General features: G+C 47.2%; 1 protein-coding gene across 1 annotated transcript; it reads left to right on the top strand.

Moving 5' to 3' along the window:
* Positions 1–6,391: 6,391 nt before the first annotated feature.
* On the top strand, positions 6,392–16,156 carry MYCL (MYCL proto-oncogene, bHLH transcription factor). The gene is made up of 2 exons (XM_060258339.1): positions 6,392–6,824; positions 13,732–16,156. The coding sequence occupies exons 1-2, from the start codon at positions 6,401–6,403 to the stop codon at positions 14,298–14,300; spliced, it is 993 nt and encodes a 330-aa protein (XP_060114322.1). The 5' UTR covers positions 6,392–6,400; the 3' UTR covers positions 14,301–16,156.
* The last annotated feature ends 2,488 nt before the right edge of the window (positions 16,157–18,644 follow it).

Genomic DNA, 18,644 nt, shown 5'->3' with positions numbered 1-18,644 from the left:
CTCCGTCCCATGGCCTGGACGAAAGCCGGACTGGCAGGGGTCTAAGGCGGAAGTGTCATCCAAAAAACTCTGTAACTGTAGCGCCACTGCCCTCTCAATAACTTTACCTAAAAATGGTAAGTTCGAGACCGGTCGGTAATTCGCCAATTCGGCCGGGTCTGCTGTACTTTTTTTGAAGAGGGGGCGGACCATAGCCTCTTTCAATGCTGTTGGAAATTGCCCTTCCAGGAGGGATCTATTTATGATATCCCATACATACCCCCCCTTGAAACTGTGGGTGGGCAATGTCGTTTATATGCACATCTGGGCACATCCAGATCTGAGTGTGCATCATCTGTCACCACTAGTCACTGTTACACACTAATATAGATTTATTTTACTTCTTTTACTCCTTGTATATCTTGCCTTTCTCCCTAATGGTAACCCAAAGCGGCATTACATTATTCTCTTCTCCATATTATCCTCAGAACAACATTGTGAGGCAAGTACCTGTGGGACCGCCTCTCCCCATATGAGCCCCGAAGGATGTTGCAACTGACCAACCAACACCTTTTAGTCATCCCTGGCCCTAAGGACATCCAACTTGCCTTGACTAGGGCAACCTGGTGGAATCAGCTCCCGGTGGAGGTGCTGGCCCTGCCAGATTTGTTACCCTTCCGCAGGGCCTGCAAGATGGAGCTGTTCCACCAGGCATTTAGTTGAGGCAGGCGGGCGTCCTCTACTCTGCTACCTATACCATCGGCTGCCCCCCCACAGTGATCTATCACAGTGATCTATCATCTGAATCTTCATATTCGGGCCACTGAAAGATTACACCTAAAGTTGCACTATGTGCCGCCCGCCCCTGCTATTTAATGTTGTTGTAATGCTATTGTTTTAAACTGTATTTATTAGTTTATTGATCTTATTGTATGCGATTGGTTTTTTATCTGAATGTGATCTGCCCTGAGCCCATCTGAGAAAGGGCGGAATACAAGTGAACTAAATAAATAAGTTAAGATGAGAATTTGTGACCAGCCCAACATCATCCAGTTAGCTTCTATGACAGAATGGGGGATCAATAAATTCTTCGTCTTCATTTCTATCCCACTCCATTTCCCACAAGTAGAACTCAGAGTGGTGTACGACATCAGAACGTAAAATAAAATATTCATCAGAACATAAAATAAAATACATAAAAAAGAACATAATAAAATACAGTACAATTGAACTCCAGCACTGTTTAATGTGATCTTCCTTCCTTCCTTCCTTCCTTCCTTCCTTCCTTCCTTCCTTCCTTCCTTCCTTCCTTCCTTCCTTCCTTCCTTCCTTCCTTCCTTCCCATCCCTGCTCTCATGAGATAGGAATCTGATTTATGCCTTTAATCATTCCAGTAAGTATTAGGACATTAGACTATTGCAGCAAAATTAAGCAGAAGTGTCACAGTAGTGGAAAAAAACATCAAGTAGCAACCTAGAGTTTTCAAGGCAAGAGACAAACTGAGGCAGCTCGCCATTGCCTGCTACTGTGTAGCTACCCTGGACTTCCTTGGTGGTTTCCCATCCAAGTACTAGCCAAGGCCAACCCTGCTTAGCTTCTGAGATCCAAGAAGACTGGCCTCACTTGAACCATCCAGGTCAGGGCTCAGTAATAATAGTACTTTAAAACCTGACAAAATTCTTTCCAGCATGCATGTTAAGTAAGAGCTAACTTCACTAGATGCACCAAGTGTCCATCCAAAGCAGCTAAATTTATAATCCAAGTTCCATACAGAAAAGGATGAGGGAAGAGAAAAGTTGTAAAGAGAGGCCAGTATTGATGCTTGCTCCAGCGGGTGATATATGCAGAGGTGCCTGCTTCTACATGCAGATCTCAGGACTGTGATGCTGGTGTAGGAAAAAGTCATCTCGAAGAGATTTATCTAAACAAGGAGAGGTGGGTAGGTCAGATTTAAAGGGAAAATGCTTTTACAAACAGCCCTTCAAGGTTTCTATCCTCCTCCAGTGAGAAGTTTACTTCTTCAGGAATGCTGCTGGCTAAACTTTTTGGCAGCCAATCTGAAAAAGTCTGGAATTTGACTTAGAGCAGGAACATCTTTAGTATTACTATTGTTTTTCCAAATGTCTGTTCCCTTAACAGGCTTACGACGCAATCCTAAACCCCTTCTCAAAAGGTCATAGGACTAATTTCCTATGCTGGCAGGAAGGTCTGCTGGTGTATCTGGAGATCCAGTGATACATACAATTGGATGGCACTGGCAGGAGTATGCAGATTGTGCCAGATCTTCAGAGCACACTTGTCTGGTGTTGTTAGTGCAGAACATCAGTCATAATTGCCCTCTTTGCAGACAGCCATCCAAAAGAGGTAGAAGCCAAGAAGGGCCCTGTCCTCACTATGGTGCCGACCGATAGCGGCAGTGAATAGTGCCGTGCTGTGGTGCTGTGAAGTTGCCACCAATGTTCCCTCTAAACTGCAGAGTATTGTGAGCAAAAATTCTCCTTTGTGAGCTACTGGCAGTAAAGTTGGGAGCTACTGCATAAATTAGTGTGCTCTGGGAGTCATCCTTCCTGAACTAAGACAGTGTGTGAGCTGGAGGGTAAAAATCTGTGAGCTAGCTCATGCTAACTTAACTTAGAGGGAACACTGCCACCTCTCTTGATCGGGCTTTGCTCCTGTACCATGGCAAGCCACTAACAGATGTTTGTTTGACTAGTACATTTGCCCCTCTCTTGAGCGGGATGGCTCAACCTGTTTGATTGATTTGATTTATTGTATTTCTACCCCCATCCTTCCCTCATGTGGGCTCAGGGTGGTTACAACATATAAAAACACATTTAAGAATAAACAGTAAAATCAATTCTACACACTAAAACCACAAACCCTTAAAACAAGATGACATTCTGAAACAATAATTTATAAAGTCTTGGCATAGCATAGCAATAGAAAGGAGAAGCCAGGCCTATTTCCAGTTGGTTTCCAGGCCTATTTCAGTTCATTGCTGTTAGATGGATCAGGGCAGGCATGTCCAGTGGCACAGCAGTGTAGGAGACTACAGCAGGATGGACCAAATAATTTTTGATGGGCACCTGGAACTTCACAGTTTGCCAGTGCAGCTTGCAAAGACATAGGAGCCTTGCTGGGAACTGGCAGCCCCATTCACCTGATTTGCTTGCAGTATTCCTGAGGAAGTTCGGTGAATGTGTGGGTGCTCTACAGCTGTGTGTCTGTTGGATGAGGCTTGAATTCTACTCACTGCTCATTCCTAACCACAACTGAAGGGGTGTCCAAGGTGTGCACAGGAGTGCTCTTGCAAAGGGAAGGAGATATCTTGAAGTTTCACCTTCATCCAGATCACTGCTGGCCTCTGATAAGCCCTGCTGCTTGTGCGGAGGAGCGGGCATAGCCAGAGCAAGAAGGTTGCCTGACTATCTGGGAGTGGGTGATGGGAATGAGCCTATGGTGCAGGAAGAGGAAAGCTTACCAAAATGATGGACATTTAAGGCAGCTGGGGACCTTGAATGTACAATATTGTTGCTTCCCCCCCGTCCTGCTCTACAAAAGGCTTCTTTAGCCCAGGCTAACCCTTTCTCATAGGCCCTGGTTAGGACTTGGATGAAAGACTACCAAGTAAATCCAGAGTCACTACCTAGAAGTGGGAAATGGTGAACCACCTCTGCTTGTCTCTTGCTGTCAAAACCCTGCAGGGTCACCATGGAGTTGGCTACAGCTTGACAGCCCTCTCCATCACCATGTGCTAAGTGTGGTTAGAGAACTCCTCCAGAGGGTGTGAGTCTCAATCTGACCTTTGCTGCCTGTTTTGCTCATGCTGCTCAAAAAGGTCAGCTTTGCTTTCCATGATAGGGAACTGATGCTGTGGATCCCATTTGCTACAGAAATGCTTTTCTCCAGTAAGCAACTGAGGGCAAAGGCTCAACTGCATTTTGGGAAGGTGCAGCAGTGTGTTCCAATGTTGTTGTCCCATCTAGCGTCTGCCTCCCCATTGCCAGGTAGAAGCCCCAAATCTTTTTGCAGGAGCGCATCTCGGGCACATTCTCATGGCTTCCTCAGCAGGCTGTGCATCAGAAGCATGTGAGAGCTGTGGTTGCAGGGGATGCATTTCCTTCCTTGTTTGTGCATGCGTGCCAAAAGGGAACTTCACAGGTGGGGACTTGAGCCTACCTCTTCAGAGCTCCTTTGGGGCTGTGTGCTCTGAGGCCAGACAGGAGAGGGTGCTATGTTCCTTCCTCTGGTCTGGAATGTTTTATGGGTGGATGGCGGGGGGGGGGGGGGGAACCGGGCCAAGGAGGCAGGTATGGATACACCAGCATGTGTTAGAGAGCGGTCTTTGTCTGCCAGGAAAGGCATGCTGCTCCTTGCTGGGTGGATATTGGCAGGAGTACTGTGGGCTCCAGCACTATCACTATCCTCTCTGCAGCTCATAGTGTGGTGTTTCTGCTTCCACACTACAAAGGGATATGGATGAGAAATGCCGTAAGAGTCAAACAGCTAGTTTGTCATCACTTGACTTTGCATATCAACCCTCGACTTCCTTGGGGCTTGCCCATCCAAGTACTAACCAGGGCCAACTCTGCTTAACTTCTGAGATCTGATAAGGTTGGGCTAGCTTACTAGATGATGGCAGTTCCACTCACATGGGCACAGATCTTAACCCCTGGGTCTGACCAATTGCTGTACCTAGAGACTTGGCCAATATAGGTATGATGGTGCAGCAACTTCCTCCTCATTAAGCCAGGTCCCAGTGCCAAATTACCTAGGATTCATTCCTGGATTAGAAGGTTTTTGGGTTACTGATGTATGCACCAGAACAACCTTACAACCCAAAGGTAGAGCACAGAGTTCCCTTGCATGTGCAGTGCTATTCAATCACCAGATGATGGCGGTGTTCAACAGCAAGTTAGGATCAACTACTGACAAACTTTCCACGGACATTGTGGGGAACAGACAAGAAACAACACTAAGTAAAACTCGTTATTATGATCCACCAATGTTTGATTTAATTTTGACACTGGCTGAGGCAGGGCACTCTCCTTTGGGGCTTTGCTGTAACAGAGCAACTTGTTTCAGCTGGGCTAAGTGGCATGGGTAGTGTTTTTCCTTTACCTGCAATACATTTAATAGATCCCAAGGTTCTTAAGGTGGTGTGCAAGATTTCCCATTCTCTTAGGCTGCCGTAACCCCGACTTCAGCTGTTTCATTCCTGAGATGGTCAGGTGTGTGTGTTCTTGCCAACTAAACTGTCCCTTGAGCAAAATATGTCAAGTTGCACAAAAGTTTTAAATACTATTTACTATAATGATGCTTTATAACCCTCATGCAGCCTTTCTTTGCTGGGAAGTGAGTTGTATTTTATTTGCTTCTTTTATACACTGCCCAATAGGAACCCTCCTCCATCCTATCCTCACAACGACCCTCTGAGGTAGGTTAGGCTGAGAGTCTAGGACTCTGCCCAAGGTCACCCAGCAAGCTTCCACAATGAGTGGGAATTCGAATGTCAATCTCCCTGCTTTTGGTCTGACTATCTAACCACTACAGGGGGTAGTTCCAAAGGCTAGGGTGACATATTCAACATGCTTCACATTCTTGATCTGTATGCAGTAGGGCTCAGAGCAGTGTAAATCAGACAGAAGCCTGCCTAAAGGGTCTTAATCTAATGGAAGAGGTAGATGAAGCCAGGCGGGGCAGGGCCATGTCATATGGATATGTCCCTTACATCTCAGCCCTCTCACTCCACCACAAACACTAACTTGTGTTGCATTCCAGAGGGCACAACTGTGTAACTTTACACAAAAATCTCAGGTCGTTCTGCCCACTGATTCCAAAGCTCACACACTCGCATCTATGAAATTTATTTCACCCAAAGCTCCCTGCTAGCTTGGATGCTTTATTCTCTGCACCAGAAAAGCGAACTGACTGGATGAAGCAAAGGCTTAATTTGAACAAAGAGGAGACAGAGCTAATGAATTAAACCTGAATCCCGGCACCAACACTTTTCGGAAAGCGCCGTTTGTCCAATTCCTGGCTAACCTTTGCAAACAGGTGCCCGCGCCCGTTCGGGGCAATGCCCCGGTGGGTGGAGCTAAGAGGGCCCGCCCACTTTGCAAATCTCACACCCCTCATTGGTTCAGTTTCTGGTAGGGGTGGGGCAAGAGACTCCAGACGCGGTATAAGGCAAGGCTCAAACAATGCGCTCTCCGATCCCGGCGGGGTCGCTTTGCAAAAGGGAAGAGCAACGCTCGGGAGCAAAAGAAGGCACCGGACTAAGGGGGAGGTGGGGGAGCCTCTGCAATCCGGGTCGAGGGTTTGCCGCCACCACGGGTAGCGCCTCCATTTGCCCGAGACGCCGCTGGAGCGCGCTTCCCGCTTGGTCCTTGCACGTGGGAGGGGAGGCGAGCGGCCGGCTATGGAGCTGGACCCCCTTCAGCAGCCCTACTTCTTCGAGGCCGACCCGCAGGCCGAGGACTTCCACCCCTCCAGCGCGCCCAGCGAGGACATTTGGAAGAAGTTCGAGCTGGTGCCCGCGCCGCCTTTGCTGGGCGCCGGCCCGGCCCGCGATGAGGCGGACTACCTGCTGGAGCCCGGCGGGCTGTTGGGCAACCTGAGCGCCTTCGTCCTGCGCGACTGCATGTGGAGCGGCTTCTCGGCCCGGGAGCGCCTGGGCAAGGCGCTGACGGAGAAGTGGGCCGGGCCGGCCGCCGCCAAGCCCTCCTTCGGCTCGGATTTGGGGCTGGGAGGCGAGTGCGTGGACCCCGCCGCCGTCTTCCCCTGCCCCTTCGCCGACGGCAAAGTGCCGGCCTCCTCGGGCTCGGAGAGTCCCAGCGATTCGGGTAAGGCGGAGCCCGGGCAGGGGCGTGGGCTGCCTGGCGGCGTGCCCGGGTCGCGCAGCCTTGCGAAAGTGGGGCGCCGCCGAGACGTGTGCTCGCAAGTCGGTCAAGGCGGGGAAGGCCCCGAGCGATGGAGGCGAGGACTGCCACGGGTTTCTCCTCTTCCCCCACCCCCTGCGCCCGGAGACCTCTGCAAGGCCCCGCTTTGCACGCACGCACGCCCCAGCCCGCCCTCCCGGCTAGCCCGCCACTTTCCTCGCTTGCACAACTTTTTCGATCCCAGCCCTCGCGCTTCATCCTTGCAGTGCAGCAAGCCGCGGCCCTCCCAGTTGCCAAACCCTTGCCCTCCTCCTCCCCCCGCCTGTGGGAAACGAAGTGGCGCGCTTCTTCGCGCTCTTGCGAGGGATTCGAAAGGAGCACTTCCTTCTCCAGTGAAGGAACCAGGCAGGCTTTTGTTTCACAATAACAGGAAGCTGCAAATCCTAGCCTTCTGTGTCTGGAGATGGAAAAGCCCTGCTTTATAAAGCCTTGCAGAGTTTTCGTTCTCTTGGAGCCGGGGGGGGGGGAGCAGTGCCCTTTGGGCCTCTTAATATAGAACTTCTTTGGTGTTTAAATTGGGATGGGTTCCTGCTGTCCTAAAGTCTCAGCTTATCTCCTCAGACTCAAGGTATTGCCCTTTGTGTACATAAATAGGACTTTAGAAGGAGGTGATATTGGATTTATATCCCGCCCTCCACTCTGAATCTCAGAGCGGCTCACAATCTCCTTTACCCTCCTCCCCCACAACAGACACCCTGTGAGGTGGGTGGGGCTGAGAGGGCTCTCACTGCAGCTGCCCTTTGAAAGACAATCTCTGCCAGAGCTATGGCTGACCCAAGGCCATTCCAGCAGGTGCAAGTGGAGGAGTGAGGAGTCAAACCCGGTTCTCCCAGATAAGAGTCCGTACACTTAACCATTACACCAAACTGGCTCTCCTAAAAGTGATTTCCAAGAGGTTGCCAACTCTGGTTTGGAAATTCCTGGATATTTGAGGTTGGAGTTTGGAGAAGCTCAGAAAGGATGTGATGCCATAGAGTTCATCATCCAAAGCTGCCATTTTTTGCCCATGAGGCTATTGTCCGGAGTTCAGCTGTTGTTCCAAGAGAACTCCAGGCCCCACCTGGAGAATGGCAACCATAGATATGTAGAGCTGCCATTCAGTAGAACCAGCAATAAATGGCTAGTAAGACTTCACTACCCTCAACGTAGTGCTCCATGATCTCAGAAATGGTTGAAATCCCAGGTACCTGGTTGTCGGGGCTCCTAGGAATCTGCTGTGTTTACATTCCTAGTTGGGGGGGAGGAATAATCAGGAGCTTCATAAATAAAAATATTATAAATGTTGGAGAATTAAATCATGTTGTTGTAAAGACCTGAGAGCATACCTGGGAGGAGCAATGTTGCCCCTTCTATTAAGACTAATGTGTGAGAACGGGGAGGATTGGACAGGAGACTTCCAGGCTGACTGCTCAGTCTTTTGCGTGCCAAGATAAACCTGCAAAGTGGTTCCCAAGAGGTGATGAGCCTGTGAATATGTCTGAAGATATATTAAGCTAGCCTCTTAGCGGTGGGGGGAGAATGAGCCAATTGGTGTCTGAGCCCATTTGCCACAAGTGTCTAAGGACATGAGATGTAGAAAGGATACCGGCCAGCTGTCGGCTTCCTGCAAGTCCCCAAGGAAGGGGATTCCCCTCTGCCTTCTCCAAGGCAGCTTGATCCATCATTTGGAGTCTAAATTTCCTCTCCTGTAAGCTGCTGTTATCTCCACAGCTTCTAAACAATGGGGAAAGTGCACAAACCAGTATCCACTATGCAAATTTTGATGAGCACAGATGACCGTCCTGCCTTGTTTGTGAGCTTTGGTAGAAAATGTTTGACTAATACATGGAGTTTGAACTAAATCATCTGCAGAGCAAGGTGGTGGTGGAAAGTGCCATCAATCACAACTGACTTATGGTGTGCCCCTGTGGGCTCTTCAAGGCAAGAAACTTTCTGAGGTGGTTTGCTACCTTGGTATTCCTTTGAGATCTCCCATCCAGGTACTAGCCAGGACTGAGATCTGATGAGATTGGGCTAGCAAAGTCAGGGCACGGTGTGAGGACTGGGTTTTTGTTTTGTTTTTTTTGGGGGGGGGGCGTTAAATCAAGTATGGCAAGGTAAACTGAATTGGTTAGTGTTGTAGAACAATGTTTGTGTGCAGTGGCACTTTTAAGACCAACAAAGTTTAATTCTAGGTATAAGCTTTCATGTGATGTACACTTGTGAGATGCACAAATTCTATGGAGCATTGTCAGGGAGCTAAGAGGAAAAGTTTATGGCTTGAAAGTTGATGCAGCCTCAAAATGGGCAACCTGGCTGGGCTGAGTCACTGGGTGAGCAGAGCCTGTGTGTGACTCACTCCAAGATTGCTTCTCAGCTCCAACCCTGTTCAAATTGGGTATAAGGTTTAATTATATTAAGCGATAGGCAGATCTTAGAGAGGCTTAATTTCAATTAGCAAAGGGGAGGTGGGGACTGTTATTGATTCACTCTAATCATGCCTCTCTCTGTTGACCTGGACATTGCACCCCCCCCCTCAGTTTCTTCCTCAGATGCTGTTTTCAGCCAACTCCATGGGCTTCCTGAAACAAAAAGCAACAGATGCAGACAATAAGCATATGGGGAGGAGGAGCTGGCTGGGTGTGCTCAGTGACTGATTAGAGTTCAAGCCAATCAGGGATGAGGGAGCAGCAAGAGTCCAAGCCCTGCACTGGCCAGTTTCCAGCAAGCTTGGAGAAAGAAAAGCCTGCTAGCCAAGAGGTTTTTTTATTATTAATAGGGAAATGATATTATGCACACAATGGGAGTTTGGAAAGAGGAAATTGCAAAATGCAAAGCAAGTGGTAAATGTTTAACGTAGCTGATAGTGTGTAAGGCGTTCATGTGCAGGAAGAAGTAGACCTGGAAGAAAACAGTCTGGCATATCAGATGGTGGAATGGAGACTTTTTAACATTCAGGAGGAGTGGAAAGATTGTAGGACACAATATATGGGTAAAGTCTTGTGTAAGCTCCACTGGAACTGAGCTTGTGGAAGAAAAACCCTGACCCTACCCCCCTCCACAGAATTCTTCAGGAAGAAGGAATAGGCTGGTGCTGCCTTTGATGTGCTGCCATTCCAAAACTGCCAGTGCCTTGGCACTTTTGAGCAATGTAGGATGATAGTCAGCCCACCTGTGTCCTCCACTAGCCCTCCTTCAAAAGTCATTGAGCAAGTCTGTCATGGAAGTCCTAGGTGTAAGGTAGGCAGCCTTGACCTGGATAGCCTGAGCTAGCCTGGTCTTGTCAGGTCACAGAAGCTAAGCAGGTCAGTATTTGGATGGGCAACCACCAAGGGATACCAGGGTTACTATCAATACTTCTCCTAAGCTAAGGAGTCTTGTGAGCAAAAATTCTACTTTGTGAGCTACTGGCATTAAAGTTGTGAGCTACTGCATAAATTATTGTGGTTTGGGGCCATTTTTCCTGAGCTGAGACAAAAATGTGTGAGCTGGAGGCTAGAAAACTGAACTTGGTCACACTAACTCAGCTTAGAGGGAACACTAGTCACTAGAGGCAGACAATAGCAAACCACCTTTGACCGTCTCTTGCATTGAAAACCCTATGGGGTCACAATAAGCCAGAAACTGCTACAGACACCGCAGACTTGAGAAGTGAAGAAGAGAGTCAATGAGAGTCTTCTGTTGGGTTCAGCCAGTATTTCATTTGTAACTTGTTCAGAGTTTCAGAACAGTGATGGTGTTCATTTCTCTCAGCTGATGCTGATGTGGGTGCAGCGGTTCCTGCAGATACTGCTTCATCGGGTGTCCCGCTCTGCTCTGCTACCAGGCTGAGGGAGCTTTGGCTTTTCCCATATTCCTTTGTGCTGATGTTGCGGGGAGAGTGTTGCTTTTGAAAAAGGGGCTCTAATCGGGTGGTTTCTTAGAGGAGAACAGAAGAACTTTTCTTCTTCTGCGGAACATTCTAAGGTCAGGAATCCTGGGGGAAACTACTATCCAAAAGTTTTCCGGTAGTAGTCCTAAAATGCATCTTATGGCAAATTATTGTATTCCATGAAGTTCTGCTAAACTATATTGACTGCTGAGGGCAAGTGAGGTGAGATTAATAAATAGTCCAGCAGTTGTAAGATGCTAGCACTCCATTCTTGTTCTTGCACAAACTTTTCAACAGGCATGCCCCATTTTAAACAGCTCTCCTATAAGGAAACCTGCCTTTTCTTGCTAGCCAATTACTGGTTTGTCTGCCTTCTGTCACCATGAGCTTTACTCACTGGCAGTTCTTGCCTCTGAAAGCTTTGGGCTTGATAAATCCAATAGTAAGCTTCTTCCCAAGACTGAGGAATGGGCCCTTCGCTTTGATTTTTAGTGAATGATGAGGCCAGGGCCCCTTCCTTTTGTGCTCCACTGTGATAACCTTTCCCCTTAAACTCTTTCCCCCCCTTCCTTTGTAAAAGCCCAACCGGTTCATCTGATGCATGAATATTGGGCAGCAGGATGGCTTTTGAGGCTCAGCTGAGCCTTCTGTGCGAATTGCCTTGGAAGGAGACCCTCTTTCTTTGTTTGCTTGCTGGGTGGGGAGGTGTTGAGCCCCTTTCTCTGGCTGAATGCAGGGGGGGAGGGGGGAGACTTGGGCTGAACAGGATTTACTACTTGTGAAAAGTAGCAGCCTCTGAAGTGTAAAGTGAAGCTGCCTGGGGGACAAAGGAGACTCTCCTCCCAGGCCCACTTCATTTACAATTCCAGTGTGTGATGAAAGAGCCTAGGGGGGCAGGAGTGGAAGAAAAAGGTTTAGACTGAAAACTTTGTTCAGCCTGATGGGGATTGTTCTGCTGCCCCCTGCTTTCTTGTGTCTGTGTGTGCGGGGGGGGGGGGGGGGTGGTAGGCATGTCCTCAGGGAGAACTGCCAGAGGGAAAAGCCATTCCTTAGTCATGGAGGCAAGTGCTTTGGGCTTAGAATGAGCTGGATCTGGAATGAGCTGGAATTTGGAGACCCCTTCCTTGAGAAGGAAGTTGTTACTCTTCTTCCTCACATCCTTCCCCCCTCAAATAAAACCCCTCAAGGCAGGAGTCCTATCAGCTCCGGAAGCTGTGCAGAGACAAAGGTCAGGTGCCTTAGAAATTCAATCTATCTCTCTTTGGGGGAATACAATCGCTTCATAATTCCATCTTTGTCCTTGTGAGTCCACAGAAGAATGGATCACTGTTCCCAAGGCATGGGTGACTTGTGCTGTCTTGTCCCAGGGCTGCCTGGGTGGCATTTGGAGGCACGCCTGAGGCCAATTTTCCTGTAAAAAGCAATGAGCCATTTTCATTTAGCCTCTCACCCCACAACTGCTGACCCACAACAGAGTTGGGAGCCACCTGTCTCCTTTTGGGGAATTAGTCAGATTCATGGAGGGCAGGTGTATCAGTGGATAGTAGCCATGGTGATTAAAGGGAACCTCCACATTCAGAGACAGTCAACAGAGGTGCTAGAAGACAGCATCAGGGGAAGGCCTTGGCCTTTATGTCCTGTTGTTGGCCCTCCAGGGTAACTGGTTGGTCACTGTAGAAGACATAGTGCTGGACTAGATAGACCAGTGGTCTGATCTAGAAGGGCTTTTCTTATGGTGAGGACCTGGGCACGCAGGCAGTCTAGCAAAGGGTAGTAACCCTTAAAGCTTTTAAGCTTGTAAACTGCCTTGTGGTTTTTTTCTCCAAAAGGGGAGAGGTCTGTATGCTTTTTCTCCAACTTCATGAATCACTATTGTCCAGGGCTCCTCTTTAGTTTACAAAACATTGCTGACTGGGATGCATGCTATCAAGTCTTGCTTGTCCTAGGGTAGAGGTTACTTTCCATGTGTTTTGTGCAAACTTGACTGCACTCCAACCCTATAGTGTACCCCTTAGGGAGCAATGCTCAGGAACAGAGGTAGCCCTGGGTGGTAAAATTCTTAGCATATTCAGGGGCTGTACCAAGAAGTTACTATACCACTGCACCCTCACACCCTCTCTAAGTGGGTGTCCTATATTCTGTGAAATTACATAGAAGTCATAACAAAAGAGGGGGGCTATGTGTAGAGATTCCTAGAGACATCCAGAAAACAAAGCCCCCCTCCCTTCCTGAACCCAATGCAGGCTGTGCATTCTGCATGCCTTTTTTTCAATTAGGGGCAAGGAATGAGTGCATAGCTTTTCGGTGGCACCTCAAATGTGGCCAGGTGTCTCAAAGGGGTCCTTCAAGTGCCAGACTTAGCTACCTGAAAGTTGAAGCCCGCCCCAAATGTGGTGGATGTTACTGCTGGGACCTTTCAAACAATATCATTCTCCACTCCATGACTCTGTACCTCTTTTCAATTGTGAGCCATGAACTGAGTTCTTTTTACGATGAGGCAAAGCCTGTCAGAACGTGTTCCAGAGTTATGCTGTAGTATACCAATCTCTTCCAATTTTATTTTGGTCATGCCAAAATCAGTTTCTTCCCCTCACCTGCAAAGTAGGGTTTTTTATTTTACAAAATGTATATCCTGCCTTTTTGCTCCCCTAAGGGCCACTGAGGCAGCAAACAAATTTAAACATACATAATAAAACCACATTTCAAAACCATTAAAAGCCAATGAAGAAGACTAAATGAAACAAAGAAGTCTTCACATGAATCTCCCTTCAGAGTTTTGGTGCCACAACTGAGAAGGCCCTTCTCTTGGGTTCCTACCCACCTAATCTTAGAAGGTAGGGGCACCAAAAGCAGAGCCTCCAAAAATAACTAGAGGCTGGGAAGATTAATAGGGAATTAGATAGTGTGCTATCTGTTGATTCCAGAAGTGTGACAGCTTGTTCTGTGTTCTCTTGTGTACAGAAGGGGAAGAAATAGACGTGGTGACGGTGGAGAAGAGGCAGTCACTGGCGGTGAGGAAGCCAGTTACCATCACGGTGCGAGCAGACCCCTCAGACCCGTGCATGAAATGTTTTCACATCTCAATCCACCAGCAGCAACACAACTATGCAGCCCGCTCTCCTCCAGAGGCCTGTTCCCAGTCGGCAAAGGATACCCAGGAGGAGGAGGCTGGTGCTGGCCCGAAATCCCCAGGGCAAGTAGTGGAGAGTTTCTCCCCACACCCTTTCCTCCCCAAATCTGGAAGTGCTCCCAGTTCAGACAGCGAGGATGTGACCAAGCGGAAAAACCACAACTACCTGGAGCGCAAGCGGCGCAATGACCTCCGCTCACGTTTTCTGGCACTGAGGGACGAGGTGCCTGGCCTTGCCAACTGCCCCAAAACTTCCAAAGTTGTGATCTTGAGCAAAGCGGCCGAGTATCTTCAGTCTCTCATCAGCACAGAGCAGCAAATGGTGGCAGAGAAGAAGTGGTTGAAACTGCAGCAGCAGCAGCTGCTGAAACAGATTTCATACCTCAGGGGGGTGCAATAGATGCCAAGGACCCTTCCCAGCTTACTACTTGTGGTGGTGGTGGTGGTGGGCCCTTTCCACACTGCAGCTCCCAGAATGCATTGCAGCTGGCACACACAACACAGCTTCCTGCCATCCTGTTCCAGACTGACCAGGGATGCCTCTTCAGTCATGTGCTCAAATGCTGTGCTTTGAGACAGAACAAAATCTGGATAATATCTTTTATTAGGACCAACCAGATTGGCAAAACATTTGTGCAGGTTTTGATGCTTACCAGAACTCTTAATCAAGGTGGATGTTACGAAACAATTTTTAATGGAGAGGTGGCAAGCTGTTGGAGGGTCTTGAGTCAACAGTTCTAAGCTTAGCTGTTGACAGGAATGCAAGTGTTGTCCCCCGAGGGTGCTTCCATTTGCACATATCTTCCCCCTCTCCCCCAGCCACTGAGGACTGCTATTTCCATGTGACATTCTTTGTAGTCTCTCTCTGATATGGCTGGAGGTGACTGTTAAAGGAGATGCTAACAGGGAATAACCAGAGCTGCAGTTTCGAGAGAAATCTTGAATCTCCTGTTTTGCCTAAATTCTGGATACCTGCTAGATAGAAGCTGTGACTGGTATGCTTCACGAAGACTGGGATTTGAATTTCTGCTGCCTAGGAGGAGAGACATAAAAGTAGGACACAATCCTGAAGGGAGAGTCTTGCACAGTTCTTATTAATTATGATGGGGCAGGAGCAGGAAAACTTCCCGTCAGATGGAGCCTGAAGCCCCTTAGAAGGTAGGCTTGTGGTTCCAAGAAGAGGGCTTGTGCGGTTCCAAGCTGTCTTGAATCAAACTCTACTGCCCTTCAGTGGGAGCCAAAATCTGCCACCTTTGGGGTGGTGGTGGTGGTCACTTTTCAAAGACTGCTGAAAGTGTGTCCTTTTTCTTTATAGAACTGAGTTGTTTTCACTGGAAATGCACTGCGATCACCTTGGAAATGATTTACCTCATACTTTCTCACTTTGTAGCTTGACCTAGATTTTTGTATACTGTAGAATCCCATTGTTGTAACTGCCTGTTTCTTTATACTGGATGACTTTTTTTTTAATATGCTGTATTTTTGTACAACTTTTTCTAGATGTTTTATAAAAGTACTCCAAACATCTTTAAAAACAAATTAATTCAGCTGCTTTCCTGAGACCTAAGGGAGCAGAATTTTGCTTGCCTACATATCCCCCTCCTTCAAATAATTCTAACATCACCAGTCAATGGCAATTCTGCCTGGTCCCAAATTTCAGACACCAGCAATCTGAACACCAGAGGGCTTGTGGGGTTCTTTTATAGGAAGGGGAATCATTCTCCAAATATGATGGAGGAGGGCATCCTGTCATTTCCAGTGTTGCCTGAAGAAAAATGTCTCTTACAAAAAGTGTGACATGGAATGTGATTAATGGAATCCTTCTTTCTACTCTTCCCCCCAACCCCACTTTCTCTCTAAACAAAGGGCTGCATGGAAATATTTTCAGGGTTTTTTGGGGGGGAGGGATTTTTATCCCTGCATGAAAGGGGAGATTGATATAGAAGTGTTGCTTTGCAAGCTTTTATTGCTCTGGTTGGGGTCAGACCACCCATTCACCTCCCGCCCAACCCCCTTTAGGCAAATTCTCTCCACCCTATCAGCCTTTGTGTCCTTGGAGGGAAAGGCAGGGCCAAGGTGATGGATGGCCATTTTATCTCTGCTGGAAGGACTCCTTGTTCTCCATTGGTCTCGCGGCAAGGCGCTCTCAGGCATCGCTTAACTAGCCTACGTCTAAGTTGTAAGGCTGTGCAGTTGGACTTAGCACTTTCTTTGTTACCTCAGGCTTTGTAAATAAAGGAGTTGGAAAAGACAAAATTTTGCCTCTGTCTTTCTCCCTGAACCCAGGAATGAGGGAGCCTGTATCCCAGAACAACACTATTTTGTTTTTCATTTAGATGACCTGAATACCAAAGGGAAATTATTGTCAAAAAACTGGTATCCCCTTTAGGGGTCAGGAGGTTGACTGCAGGCCCTCACTCTACAGTTGAATGAACTCTAACAGGCACGATTAGTGGCTAGTGTGAGGGAGTTGCTTGTAGAAGGGTTTCCCAAATGGGCTTGGGACCCTCAGTTTTAAATTCAAATTGCTGATGTGGGAAATTCAATACTTTTGTGGGACCTAGTGCCAAAACAGTTCAGAACTTTTATGAGAGCAAAGGTAAGGCCTGACCCCTGCTAGGCCTTAGCCAGCCTCAGCCAGTAAACCCCAAGTGAAACTAAAGCAAATATTTTTTCCTTAAGGGATAATGTTAAAATAACGATGCAACACCATAAGGGAACACCATCAGATTCACAGCTCACCATGATATAAGTGGTTTTTTTGTGAAACTATATCTAGCCTACCTTTCTGTCTAAAAGATCCCTAATATAGCTTTAGATTAGGCCTGACTGTAAAATGGGATAGTGGCTAAGGCAAAAGTCAGCACTATAGGGCTTTGCTCTATACAGCATCTTGTAAATAATAAATGACAACTAAATTCCTCTCTAAAATGCGCTGGAGAGGACTAGCATTTTGCAGCTAGGCAAAGAATCCAAGCAAAGAGCTTTCTCTCAAGATGGTTCAGTGAGAACCTCTTGACATTCCAAATATGCATTTTGCAAAGCCAGTAGAGTATGTTGACATGCATCATGAGTAAGCAGTTTAGGGATAGGGAGGAGATAGGAAAGCATTCCTGTTTTATGGGGTTAAGGAGAAGCTGGGAGTTAACAGAGGTCATGTTGCAAAACTAAGTATGTAGGTCAGGTGCCTCCAGACTTCAATAGCTAGAAGGCATGGTTGGGATATAAAAGCCTAAGTCCTATTGAGACAATTCCTGGGCACGATGTTGTCTGTGCTGAGAAAAAGCAGCTTCCTAGACTTTGAGTCAGAGCCCTTCCTAGCTATCCAAGACCCTGTAATTAGAGATGTAATGGATTTAAACCTGGAACTTTCTGTGTGCATTAGCACTGAATTATAGTCCCTTCTCCAAAGTATACCTTCCTTTCCCCAGCTGCATATGCCTTTGAAGATTTGACCAAAGGACTTCTCATACCTACAATCCCTTGAGCACTGCATACCACAGATTTATGGAGGGAGGGCCTCCATAACTAATGAATGGAACCTCCCCTTACAGAGGCAGCTTATCAGATATTGGCGCAACCTGTAAGAGATGGCCCTAGATTTTATGCCTCACAGGTATCTGGTGGGGATTTGCTGGAAACCAAATGCTAGACGAGATGGGTCTTTACCAGAGCTGGGAAGGCAATTTCTTAAGGCAAATTCCAGAGTGGCAATTGTATGAGACTGTTGGCTAAAATGAGACTTGTTCTCAAAGGCTAACAGATTTATCCATCTATCTTTAAAATGTTATTAGATCACACCAAGGTTAGGCAACCTTCATTGCCTGAGATGGCTAGTAGTGTGCCATACCATTCTGTTTGGCCCTACAGCTTCTGTGCTCTACCTCAAATGTATGGGTGTCATCGATCCAAGACAGGCTGAAGGGTAGTTTCAGTGGAGTTCTGGACCTGAAGTGGTAATATCTGCATTACTTTCATTTACTTCATTAGAAGATAGCCCTCCTGTCAACCCCTTAGCTTCCTGCACTCATGACACTTAATGGTAGTTTGAATAAGGAACAAGCAGTTCTGCCTCCTGCCTAAAGAGCTGCTGCAATACCTGATGAAGCAACAAGATAATCTTTTTTGGCAAGCTGTTACAAACTGAATTTTGGCTACAAATGTTCTAACCCACCTTTCTCCTCAATGGGGACAAAATCCAACTTAAATCATTCTCTTGTCCTCCATTTTATCGTCACAACAATCTTGGGAGGTAGTTCCCCTTTTTTCTTTATTTCATTTTGAATGTCCAACATCTGATTTTCTTTTGCCCTCTTATATTTGTTATTCAATAATCAATATTCCTCTCATTACTGCTTTATAAGCATCCCAGACTGTCTAAATTCTATATCCTATTTATCATTTATTTGGAAGAAAGAACATAAGAAAAGCCATGTTAGATCAGGCCAATGGCCCATCCAGTCCAACATTCTGTGTCACACAGCGGCCAAATATATATATATATATACACACACACACACACACACTGTGGCTAATAGCCACTGATGGACCTCTGCTCCATATTTTTATCTAACCCCCTCTTGAAGGTGGCTATGCTTGTGGCCGCCACCACCTCCTGTGGCAGTGAATTCCACATGTTAATCACCCTTTGGGTGAAGAAGTACTTCCTTTTATCCATTTTAACCTGTCTGCTCAGCAATTTCATCGAGTGCCCATGGGTTCTTGTATTTGAGAAAGGGAGAAA

Source organism: Heteronotia binoei, chromosome 17 (assembly GCF_032191835.1).
Source record: "Heteronotia binoei isolate CCM8104 ecotype False Entrance Well chromosome 17, APGP_CSIRO_Hbin_v1, whole genome shotgun sequence".
Classification (NCBI taxonomy): domain Eukaryota; kingdom Metazoa; phylum Chordata; class Lepidosauria; order Squamata; family Gekkonidae; genus Heteronotia; species Heteronotia binoei.
The sequence above is the reverse complement of the archived record's forward strand: the minus strand, read 5'-3'. Positions and strand labels throughout refer to the sequence as shown.